At 49.0% G+C, this 12,702-nt stretch overlaps 1 protein-coding gene across 3 annotated transcripts in view; it reads left to right on the forward strand.

Annotated features, from left to right (window-relative positions):
- Positions 1 to 507: 507 nt before the first annotated feature.
- The window catches only part of ADAM12 (ADAM metallopeptidase domain 12), a 374,850-nt gene continuing 362,655 nt past the window's right edge, over positions 508 to 12,702 (forward strand). For all 3 annotated transcript variants that reach the window (XR_003568576.1, XM_027855904.1, XM_027855905.1), the window contains exon 1: positions 508 to 631. Coding sequence is in view for 2 of the 3 variants with exons in the window: in XM_027855904.1 (XP_027711705.1) it covers positions 508 to 631 (124 nt within the window). In the remaining variant the exon portion in view is untranslated. The remainder of the gene's footprint in view (positions 632 to 12,702) is intronic.

Below are 12,702 nucleotides of genomic sequence, written 5' to 3' on the forward strand. Positions count from 1 at the left end.
GGGGGGGGGGGGGGGGGGGGGGGGGGGGGCGGTCCTCTGAGCAGCTGCTGCCGGCCCCCCCGGGGCGGGGCCCCGCACCCAGCCTCCTCCAGGACCCCGCCGCCCGAGGCCGCTAATTTGTTCCATTGTCAAGAGGACCGTAAACGTTGGGAAGGCGGGGCCCGGGGGGCTCCTCCCCATCCCCCTCCTCCTCTTCCCGGCGCCCCTCCCAGTCCCCATCCCCATCCTTCTGGTTCCCCGACGGGCCGGCCCGGCCCAGGGCTCCGCACGCCGCGCGCCCGCCCGCCCGCCGGCCACGGTGCTCGCCGCCCGCTGCCTCCGGCAGGCCCCCCCCGGCCCCGACTCGCCGCTCCCGCACAGAGCCAGGGCTTGCGGCCATCGAGCCGGCGGGCCGGGGATGCGGACGCCCGCCGCGGCTCGCCGCTGATCGCCCCCCGCCCCCCATGGGGCTGCCCTCCCGCTGAGCCCCCGAAGGCGGCCAGGGGAGGCTGAACGCGCGTCCTGACTATGTGCCCGCCGTCCCGGGCACCCGGTCCTCGGACCCGGAGCCGGAGCCCGCGCGGGACGGCGCCGCCGCTGCTGCCCCAGCTGCTGCTGCTGCTGCTGCTGCCGGCGGCCTGCACAGCCCAAGGTAAGCCCAGGGACCGGCCCTCGCCGGCCACGGGACGTCGGCGTCACGCCGGCTGGGCGCCTGTTGTGCCCTCCCACGCTCCGCTGGCCCCTCCGTTCCCACCAAGTTTCCTCCCGCACGCTTTTCTCTCACGCAGCTGCCCGAAACTTTCCCAAGAGCGCTCCTAGTACCTCCCTTGATGTGCTGCCGCGTCCACGCTGCCTTCCTGGACTCAGTCCGGGACTCCCCAGGATCGAGGAGGGCTCACAGATTCACGCCAGGAAAGGACTTTGGGTGGACCTCCACTCCACCTCCTCATTTGACACGTGGGGAAACTGAGGAGCAGGGCAGGGATTTGCCCAGTAGCACGGGGGGAGCGACAGGGTTAGGTTCGGGTTCCCAGAGGCTGACTGGCCTCATTTCCCTCACCCGGATACTGCGGGGGTCGGACGTGATGCCCTCCTGGCTCTCTTTCAATACGTGCAAGGCATTGGACTTCAGACGCCACTCAGGGGCCAGTCATGAGACTAGAATTCAAATCCCTGCTCTGCTTCGTGACCACAGGAAAGTGCCTTCCCCTCTCTGGGCCTCAGTTTCCCCATCTGTGAAATGAAGAGGTTAGAGAACATGACTTCTAAGACCCCTTCCACCTCTAAAGCTGGGATGGGACTTCTCTGTGTGGGGCTGGGTAAGGCCCTTCGCCCCCGGCCCCCAGTTTCTCCCTCCACAAAATGCAGAGGTTAGCCAGGTTTCTGCGGTTCCTGCTTAACGCTCTAAAACGATTCTCCTCGGACCAAAAGTTGCACTTTTTGTTATCAGGTGTAGGTGGGAAAGGTGCTAAGGGGTCGAAAGGGGGCCCTCCATGGGGTAAGTCAGACTTGAAAAGGACATCTCCCAACCCCCACCCCATTCTTCGGATGAGGCAAATGAAACCCGGGCAGGGGAAGTGGCTAGCAAGGAGAAGACTCCGGGCACTTTCCACTCCTCTGAGCTGTCCAGGAGAAGGGAGGGAGGGAGCATCTCACAGGGAGGTCTGGGCTACGGTGACCCGTGGGGAGCCCTGCCACAGTGAGAGGGCAGGGTTCCTGGAGCCAGCCAGATTGCCCCTGGGTAGAACCCAGCTCTCCCTTCTGTTAGCCGTCTGGGTGAGCAGCCAGAGTGACACATGGCAGGGGAAGTCTCTCTACCTCCGCTTGTCCCTCCCCCACAGCCTTGGCCCTGACGCCTCCCCCCCACAAAGCAGGATGGCCCCAACTTCCTCCTCTGGAAGCCCCTTCCTTCCTATCAATCAATCAATCAATCCACATTCGTTCATTTGTTCTAACCCTCTGTCCCTTCCACTTGCCTTCCTCCCTCCCTTCCTCCCACGCTGCCTTCCCAGGGATGGGAGACTGCAAAGTTTCAGGCTGCCGGAGTTCCCTGTATTGGATGATGGTCACGATGTCTGCTTTGAGAGGCAGTCCCTAAGCAGTTCCCCTTAGTTCTGCTTCTTCCTACCCTTTTGTCATTGGACAAGTCACCTCAACATCCTTGGGCCTCAGTTTCCTCCTCTGTAAAAGGGAGAAGGAACAAGCATTTAAATAGTACCCGAGAACAATGTCAGGCATTGCTCTAAGTGCTTTAATATTTACTACTAATTATACTAATTAAATATTAATAATAATTTATATATAATAATATAAATTGTTTAAATATTATTTCATTTGATCCTCACAACAACCCTGGAAAGTAGGTGCAGTTACTATCCCCCTTTTAGAGATGAGGAAACTGGGGCAAACAGAGTCAAGTGACTTGTCGAGGGTCACACAGTTAGTCTGAGGCTGGATTTGAACCTCGATTTTCATGACTTTCTAAGATCCCTTCCGTCTCTGGAAATCCAGATTTCAAAGCTCCTTGACCATGGGACTTCCCCTTGTTGGGTCTCCAGGATAAGAGAAAGAGGTTGACCTGTGTGGTGTCAGAGGTGCCTTTCAGCCCCAGACCTGTAATCCTTCTCCTGCCTGCCTTCCCCGCCCCATTCTTCCTCGTTCCAGAATGGAAGGCAGGTCCTTGGGGCTCTCTGGCCTGAGCCCACTCTTGGCCTCCATCCCCTCCCTATCCCCAGCCACGGACCCAGCAGAGAAGCCAACAATCCCCAGGAAGCCAAGTCTTCGGTAGGCATCCATCACTTTGCACAGTAGCTCTGGTCTTGAAGGAGACTTTTTTTTTTTTGAAACTTGAATTGGCATCTTTCCATTGCCCTAAATTATCAAGTGTTTCTGAAATGATTTTCATTTCGCATTGGCCTTCAGCTGAGAGTAGCTTCCATCCCTTCTGCTCTGGGTTCCCAGACCTCCTGCCCTTTTTATGAAGAAAGGATCATCACAGTCCCTCTCAACTCAGTCTAGGACCTAGCTCAAAGAGCCCTGGGTTTGGAGGCAGGAGACCTGGTTCTGAGTCCCAGTGCTGCTGGATGACCTTGGCCACAGCTCTTCTCCTCTGTGGGCCTTGGTGTCTTTATCTGTAAATCTGGGGGGAGGGTAAGGTCTCCAAAGTCTACTCCGGCTGTAGACTCCAGTGTACTGTTTGAGGCAGCTTGGTCTGGGCTGGGAGGAACCCTAGTATTGGAGCTGGAGGACTCCTGTTCAAATCCCATCTCAGTTACTGATATCTGTGTGACCTGCCGCTCAGATTCTCTTCTGTGAAATGGAGAGGTTGGACCAGATGACCCCTAAGGTCCCTTTCAGGCCCTAATCATTGATCTGTAAAGGAGCACTCAGCCCAAAGTCATTTGTGGAGGACCCGGAATGTGTGGGGGGGGCAGGATGTGCATAACCATGGCCTGGGGCGTCTGTGTGGTAAACTTTAGGTCTTTCTGAGGACACATCTCTGCAGTATTTCTGCTTGCCATGGCAGAGACCTAAGGAAGGCCCCACACACCAGGTGCCTCTTAAAAAGACTGAGCTTTCAAAATGACATGATGCTTACTGCCACTAGGGGCGCCATCATTCCATCGTGTGCGTGTGTGTGTGTGTGTGTGTGTGTGTGTGTGTGTGTGTGAGTCTGTCTGTGTGTCTATGTTTGAGAGAGACAGAGACAGAGAAAAGCAAAAACAGACAGACAGACACACACATACACAGGGAATCAGAGAGATGGGCCCTGCCTAAAGGAAGTCCTGGGCCCAGTGAGGAGGGCGCTAGCTCTTGAACCCCAAAGGAATAGGCCTTCAGGTGACTTAGCCATAGGCTTTTGAAAAATAAATACACTTTGGAAAGGGATCCCCTGGAAGGAAAATGTCTTGTGAGAATTTGTCCTTTAAGAGCTTTCTGAGAAATGACTTTCTACCCAGCTCACCAGCGGATATGAGACCGCCCCAACCTCAGCATCCTTTTTGAAAATGTCCGGAGGCAGTATGGTACCTCCTGGTGTCAGAGAACTTGGGTCTGAACCTCCGTCTTCACTTACTACCTTGTGACCTTAAACGAAACTTACTCTCTCTGGGCCTCAGTTTCTCCATCTGTAAAATGAGTGGATGGATAGATCTTCTCTCAGGTTCTTTCCAGTTTTAAATTCTATCCCAGGGAGGAAGCTAGAAGTGACCTTAGGGTTCATCTAGTCGAGCCTCCCTCATTTCACAGAAGAGAAACCACCAGCTCCTGTGCTGGACCACAGTGCCTCTCATGGGAGACATTTGGTACAGCCCTGGAGCGTCTTCACTGGGTCCTTTGGCCCAGCGTTTGTCAAATGTGCTTGTTTCATGCCTCCATTAGTTTCCTCCTCCCCCTAACCTGTCCACCCGTGACAAGATGGGTTTTAAAAATACATCTTCTCTCTAAGGATTGGGCCCTTGGCATCTGTCCTTCAATGGAGTCAAGGTCAAGGCCTTTGATCCCACCCCTTGAGAGGTGAGATTAAGCAGACATCCAAATGCCCAGTGGGACTTTTCTTTTCCCTCCCCACCTTAAGAGGAACAGTGGAGTGGACAGGAGGCTGCACCTGGAATCCAGAGGCAGGCTGTGGGTCTGGCTTCTAGCCCTTCCTAGCTGTTGGGACCCTGCACAAGCTGTGGAACCCGTGGGAGCCAAGGCAGCTCTACCACGAGAGGTGTGAATGGATGGCGCTCTGCTCCATGGAGGAAGCACTCCCACCCTGAAGTTTCCATTACAAGAAATCCCTAGCTCCCTAATGACATACGTATCCAACGCACTTACATTCGCCATTGTGTATTTGTGTGTTTGTGTTCCTCTTCTGCCTTGATCGGGATCGCTTAAGTCCCAACCCTGTATATTGCCCAATGAAGGGCTTTTGAACCTTGTTTGCATCGCGGAGCCCTTTGGCAGCCCGGTGAAGTCTATGGACTCCACAGCATCATGGTTTTAAATACATAATATAAAATGCACAGGATTTCAAAGGAAACCAAAGATTGATGGAAATAAAAATCTACTTTTCCATCCAAATCCATGGACCCCCTGAAAGTATCCATGGACCACTTGGGAGTCCATGGCCCCCAGGTGAATAACTGGCGTCTGAAGTCTAAAGAAACTCCCGCAAAATTCCTGTATGGCCGCTGTCACTGACGCTGTCACCGAGGCAGCTCAGGGTAGAGTGGAAAGAGCCCCAGAGCAGGGTCAGGAGGAAGACTGAGGTTCTAGTGCCCCTCAGACATTGGCTGACTGTGACCCTGGGCAACCTCTCTGAGCCTCAGTTTCCTCATCTATAAAGTGGGGACCATCATAATTTATTATATAAACAACAGGAAACATTTAGTAAGTACCTACTGCATGTAAAACAGCATTCTGGGCAAGATACCAAGTTTAGATAGGATGTTATCCCTGGCTTCATGGAACTCAGTGTTAGCAGTGTGTTAGGACACCCATAAGGCTGGCTCTGCTATACACTATTTCACGATTTGGTCAGAAGGGGGGAAACAAAAAAGAACACCCCAGGAGGCCAGAGGGAAAAGTGACTGATGGGGAATCAGGGAGCACCCTTGGGAGGAAACTGGATGGCCAGGGTGTCCAGCACTCCTGAGTGGCCCCAAACCAGATTGAAATGAAGTTGGGGACTGTTTTAACAAAAGAGATAAAAAATACAATGCCACATACATAGGTAATGTTAATATGTGGTTTTCTAAGTCACTTTGCAGCCTGCAGGGATCCTCGTGAAATGGCCTCGTTTCTATGTGAGTTTGTCATTGCTGCTGTCAGGCACTGTGGAACTGTGGAAATGCAATTTATTGTTGTTAAAATTTAGAGGTCACATAGAGGACACATAGGAAGATGTTGGTGCACATAGAGTCGTTTCATCGAAGGAAGAAAAAATATTTGTATTGAGTCACTTAATGAGCTATTGGACATAATTAGGCCTGTTTAATAAAAGCAACTTAACTTTCTGTATCCAAGTCCCAGAAGTGAGCCCTTCTCGAACTAAGTGGTTCCTGCAGCATCAGTCATTCGTGAAGACAAGACGAGCAGGTGTGGCGAACATTTTCAGATGTTTCTTTTATAGCAAATGTCTGATATGGAGGCTCTTTGGCTGCCCTCCCTGGGGAGTCTGGCTAGCCAGTATTCGATGTGCAGGGTCTTTTATATCAGCTCTCCCTGGGACTGAGAAGGTGAAAAATGATAGGATGGCCTTGGAACATTTTAGAAAGTGTTTTCTGTGCATTATCAGACCAATTCTTTCAAAGACTTTTTAATGAGGCTATACCCTGCTGAAAGTACTCTCAGCAGGGGGTTCTGCTGGGGTTGCTGAGGGGAAATAACTTTGGAGCATAGTCCAATCCAGAATCACTCACTTAGGGTGCCTTTGAAAGAAGGTTTGAATAGCTTTGCTTTGTATACATTGAATTCTTGCTCCAAATGAGCATTTATCTACTAACTGACTTGTACATGCTAATTATTTCACTCCTTAACAACTCTCATTTACAATGTTTCATTTCTCCCCTTTGAGCACTTAATGACATTTTATTTAATTTCCTTCTTGTTTTTTCATCACCCGGTCATTTCTTATTTCATTTTCAGTATGTGGATGGTTTAGTACATTTGAATAATTCATTCATTCAGCAAACATTTGTTAAATGCCTGTTGTATGTAGAGCACTGTGTTGGTTGAGGGAGAAGATACCAATTTCGGTAAGACACATTATCTACCCTCTTAGAGCTTATGGTCTAGAAGGGGGAGAAGACCCAGACCCAGACGACTATAAGATACAGTATTAAAATGTGAGAATCATAGGATGGACAGCTGGAGGGGTGCTTAGAGATCGTTTAGCCTGTCTCCCTCATTTTACAATGGAGGAGTCTGAGCAGCTGAGAGGTCATGATTTACTCAAGGCTGCACAGTTGGGAGAGTGGCGGAATTTGAACCAAGCTTCTTTAACTCCAAAGCTCGCCCCTTTTTTGTACTTCATCATGGTATAACATTGTTTTGGGGGTCAGAGGACCTAGATACAGATTCTTGCTAATGGAAGGCAACATGGTATGTAGAAAGAATGTGGTCCTGGGGGTCCTGGGCTCTGGCTCTCCCCTTCTTCTGTGACCTTGAGCAAGTCACTTTCCTCTTTGGGGCTAAATTTCCTCATCTCCAACTCGAGGGGGTTGGTCTAGGTGATCTCTCAGCTTCCTTTTAGCTCTAAACCTATAACATATGATTTGAGACTTTGTTTTCAACATGGCACCTGTGAGTGTAGTAAACATTACACTATATTTCCAATTGTGGAATACATAGATGCCCTTGGGAAATGCTGTAGGTAAAAGGAATTTCTGTATATCGAGTGAACTTTCATAGGAACATACACACCCTGAGACATGCAGCCAGCATGCTGAGCCCGCTTGTCCTCAGATCTGGGGCTTCCTCCATCCCAGAGATGCCACCAGACAGCTGGCTCTACTGCAGGCCTACCTAATCTCTGCCGTGGCAGCTGCCGGAGTGAGCAGGACTGAGGACAGCCTGGCTGAAATGGGCTGGGCAGAGGAGGTGAGGATTATGGTCTGTGTCTCGCTGTGGGGAGAGAGATGGGAACAGCTGGAGAAGGAAGCTGCCCGGCATTCTGGAAGCCCCTTGCTTGCCAGCTGAACTGCTGCCTGGGTTTGATTAATGGGGGTCTTCCAGGCACTCTTTCCAACCCTCCTGTGATGCCTCGTTGGGGTATTGAGGTCATCGTCATGCTCAGAGGCTCCGTCTGCTCCAGCTGGTCCTACCCAGGGAGAAAGGCAACCAAGATGGCCCCAGAGGGTGGTAGGTGGAGGGTCTGCCGGCTGTCTGGAGGAAACCCAACCGCAGGACATTGGGAAGGATCCACAGCAGATTTACTAGAAAGGGCTGGACCTTTGGCCACAGCCAGAGGAGGCTTCAAATCAGACTAGTTGCCAGCCCCCCAATCATTTGGTGATTACAAAGCACTTTACATTTGGTCCTCACAACAACCCTGTGAGGTAAGTGCTGGTCTCATTATTGAAGCTGTTAGGAGACACAGTGATGAGAGCCCTGAAGCTGGAGTTAGGAAGACCTGACTTCATATCCTGCCTCAAACATTTACTAGCTGTGTGATGCTGGCCAAGTCACTTTTCTCTCAGCCTCAGTTTCCTCATTTGTGAAACGAGGATAATAATAGCCCACCTTTCTTCCAGGGTTGTTGTGAGGATCAAATGAGATAATATTTGTAAAGCTTAAAGCACAATATAAATCCCAGTTCTCATTATTATTCCCATTTTACAGTGAAGGAAACTGAGGCAGGTGAAAGGTGAAGTGACTTTCTCAGGATCACGCAGCTAGTGGTGTTGGAGGCAGATTTGAACTCATGTGTTGCTGACTCCACGCCCACTATTGTAGGCACTGCACCACTCCTGAGCCAGCTGCTCAGGGGCTCTCTTCTCAGAGCCTCTTGTATTTTTCCTTATCCTACTCGGCTGAATTACATAATGGGAGTTAAGCTGTCACTCCTGATGTCATTGGTCCCCTTCAAAAATGAAGGAAGAACAGCCCACTGGGGCCATGTGGAATGGAAAACTTCTTCTGAACACCTTTGTCATTTGTGAGATTAACACCCCAAAGGCATCTGGTCTCAACTCAACTTCTTGCTTGCCAACTACCTCTGGGTAAACTAGGCGTGGGACTCATCACTTCCCTTGGAGTCCTGGAGGATCTTAAGTGGGATGTTTGGCCTGGGGCACCAGATTTAGGGGGACAGAATTCTTCTGCCTGGTCCCAGAGCTCAGACCTCGGGGCAATATAGAGGCTGCTTTGGAGTTGCTGTAAGAAAGACCTTCCTAGCAGACGGAGCTGTCCCAGCTTGGAATGGACTGTCCAGTGAGGTAACAAGGACCTTTTCACCACAGGCCAGCAAGGGAGAACTGGATGATGGGGCTTATGCCTGGATGCACCGGAACGCAGGCTCTCAGAGTCTCGGAAATGAGCGCTCCTTGAGCTTTCTGCCGTCTCTTTGGTACCCAGGCAGATGCCAATGGCTGGAGTGGACCTTACACTGCTCGGTATTCTTCTGGTGGGTCTCTCTTTCCATGAGTGGCTCAGTCTTTTTTTTTCTTTTCCTGATATTTCTCCAAATCACACAGGTCCTGCCATGCTTTGGAAAAGCTGTGCTTTTTGTTTGGTCTGTTTGGATTTCCTGGGATGGCCATGGCTGCTCCATGCAGTTGGTTTGACCTTTCTTCCCTGACTTCATTCTCCGAAGTAGCATCAGTAGTAATGAGGCCTCTTTGTCCTGTAAGTTACAGCTGTTTGCTATCTCACCTGTCCTTGAATGCACAAGATGAGTCATCAGGACCCCAGTGTTCTCTCCTGTGTCTGGTGCATCCAGGCTCCCTATGGCTTCCAAAGCTTCTGTTCATCATTCCTTTTCCTATCTTCTGGGGCTGAGCAAAAAACTCCAAGGGGCAGCATTACAAAATACTGAATGTAGCTGCTCAGTGGATAAGCATCAGGAATGCTTGGTAAAACTCAGAGTTAAGTCTGTGGCATGTAGACTTCAAGTCTGTGCCCCTGCTGGAAGAACTCTGCATGTGGGCTAACACTTGGCTTTGCCACGGACTGGCTATGTGACTTTGGCCAAGTCACTAGCCCTCTAGGCCTCAGTTTCCTCATTCCACAAAATAAGAACATTCCTTTGCTGACAGGATTAGCATGAGGATGAAATGAGGGTTTTAGTGACATGCCTTTATTTCTTATGAACATGTAGAAATAGAAACTTTCATTGTTACCAAAAAAGTTCCATCTTTTCCCATCTCTCTGTGTGGTAACCCATGAGCTGGGGCCATGGGGAAGAATTTAAAAAAAAAAAACAAAACACCCACTTCCTAAGATGGCCATTTTCTTCTGATTTGCATTGCACATGTATATTTCTGCGAAATATCATCAAAGGCCTTTTAGGGTCCCTTAGAAAAAGTAAGCTTATGAACTAGTGAAAATCTTTGGCATTTTTCTCCAAATTTTTTGGTAGCCCATTTTTATATTTTATCACCCCATCCAAAAAGTAGGTGGTGCCTCTTACTAAAGTGGGTGCCTGTGCACTACATTAACTCAGAGAGCCAGAACTGAATGTGATTTGTATAAAATACATTTTATCCAAACAAGTCAAAACTTGACTAAGGAGTAAAATGACTTCAACTTTCTACTATGTTCCTTTAAAAAAAATAATGAAATATCCACTGACATTTTTGGTCCCTTGGCTATAAAAGTGAAGGAAAAGCCAAGTGTAGAATTTGTGAGCAAGAAAAGCCTGAAAGATGATTTGGATTGATCCGCATCATCCTCAAACGGTCGTATTCCAGCGGGTGAAATCACCTGCAAGTCCAGTTTCCACTTGGGCTCAACGGAGATCATCTGAAAGGGGCAGGCATTTGGCAGACGAGCATTTCACTGAGGAGGATTCTGGAAAGTGAACACCGGCTACTCAGCGACACTCACGGTGGCAGGGTGCTAAAGCATTGGAGGGGCCGAGGAAAAGCCTTTGTTTCTCATGGAACTAGTTGTAGCCTTGTAACCGCCGGACGGCACGAAGCTCAAGCCCTGCTAATGGGATGAGTTGATTCCACCCCAGACTCTGCTTCAAAGCAGGATCCCTCCAGAGTCTGTGACACTGGACTCTTGAAACATTCTAGAAATAACAGAAAGGTTATTTTCTGGGGGGCTGGGCGGGGGAAGGAATCTTGCCGTGGATTTTCCTCTAGGAAGTTTTGGAATTTCTCGACCTCAGGAACTTTTCACGTAAATAGATGCCCAGTGGACTAGTCTGGTTCAGGCAACGTCCTGGAGATGACCGAGGCCAGCGGTGGCAAACTCAGGTTTCCTGCTGTTTTCTGTATGGAGCAGGCCTCCGTCTATTCACAACACCAACAGCCTCGTTTCTCAAGAAGGCTTGTTGATGGAGCCACATAGGCACGGACGTAGCTCAGGGGTGGCCCAAGCAGCTCTGTGTGGACCATCCATGGGCTCCTAAGGGGGAGAACCCGCAGTCCCATCTGCTTTAGGGTTTTATATCGTTTGGATCTAGTTCTGTGATTTCCTAGGTAGATGGAACTCCTGGTGTGGAAACACCTTCCACTAATGCAAATCAGCTGTGTTTCTGGGATTCTTATGCTTATAGCTTTGCCGGGACACTGAGTCCTGGGCTGGCCATATTTCTAGCCTGCCACATGGTCCCTCACCTTATAATCATGCTATGTTCTCATATACTCTAGTGGTTCGCCCAGTGACACATAGTAGGTGCTTAATAGACATTTTTCCATTCATTGGTTTATCCATTCTTCTTCACCAATATTTTGAACCAACTCTATATTGTATTTATTTACCATAAAAAAAATACCATGTTCCCCTGTCTGATTATGCAATTAGACCATTTGGACTCAATTTCTGTTTTCATATTCCATGATAACAGTGAGAATTTCTAGCTATTTTTATTTACCTTGAAGGCTTGTGAAGCATTTTACAAATGTTACCTAATTTGACCCTTACAACACTACTAGGGGGCAGTGGAGATGGTGGTGGCAGCAGCAGCAGCAGTATTAGCAGGGACAACAACAATAACACTAATAGCTAGCATTTATATAGCATTAAGGGAGGTGCTGTTATCATCCCCATTTTACAGATGAGGCACCTAAGGCAGATAAGTTAAGTGACTTGCTTACTTTCAGGATAAATTGATCCCCTGAAATTTCATTAGCTTTGGATATTCAACCCCATTCCAGCTCCTTTAGCCTTCTCTCCTCTCTGATTGGAGGGCTGGAAGGCAGAGCTCCAAACTCTTCCCAAGGCTTTCCTTCATAGAAAGCAGGATCTGGCCTCCAGCTGACTCTCCACTTCTCAGCTGCAGCTCTGCTTGCTTTGGGCTCCAAGGAATATGATGCCCCCAGGTGCCCTCTACCCCTGCTGAGCAGCTCCCATTTTTGAATTGTTTCCCTGCATTAGATTGTAAGCTCCTTGAGGACAGGAACTGTCCATTTTTCTTATTTGTATGCCTATCACTTAGTGCAGTACCTGGTGCTTAATAAATATTTATTTAATTGAATTGAGCTTGCCCAGGGTCACATTGCTAGTAAGTGTCTATGGCATGATAAATACAGACAGAATAAATACCGTACAGAAGAAACCCCCAAATAAATACAAAGTGGTTAGGAAACAGGGTGCTAGCAATTAAGCGGATCTGGAAAGGCTTTGTGGAGAAGGTAATCCTTGAACAGTGACTTGAAAGGAGGTGGAGGTTCCGAGAAGTAGAGAAGGGAGGGTATTCCAGTCATGAGGGCTGCCCAGTGCCAAGCACAGCGGTGGGAGTTTTTATCTTTTATCCTTATCACTTAGTCCACTGTAATTTTCAGGGAGTTTGTTTCTTGGGCAAGATTTTTAATCTTTTGTGTGAAACTGTTAATTCATTTTCTAATTCTTTCTTTTATAGCTCTCATTTCTTTTCCAACTTTTTCCTCTAGTACTCACATTTACTTTAAAATTTAATAAGAATTTTAAAAACTCTTGTTTCATCTCTTTCAGGAAATTCTAGTTGAACTTGTACTCAAGCAGTGGTTGCAGATATTTTGAAGCCATTTTTCCCCTCTAGTTTTGTCCTTGACTTTCCCTGTCACACTAATAGTTTTTCAATGGTGG

This window comes from Vombatus ursinus, unplaced genomic scaffold (genome assembly GCF_900497805.2).
Source record: "Vombatus ursinus unplaced genomic scaffold, bare-nosed wombat genome assembly UNPS02011353.1, whole genome shotgun sequence".
Taxonomy (NCBI): domain Eukaryota; kingdom Metazoa; phylum Chordata; class Mammalia; order Diprotodontia; family Vombatidae; genus Vombatus; species Vombatus ursinus.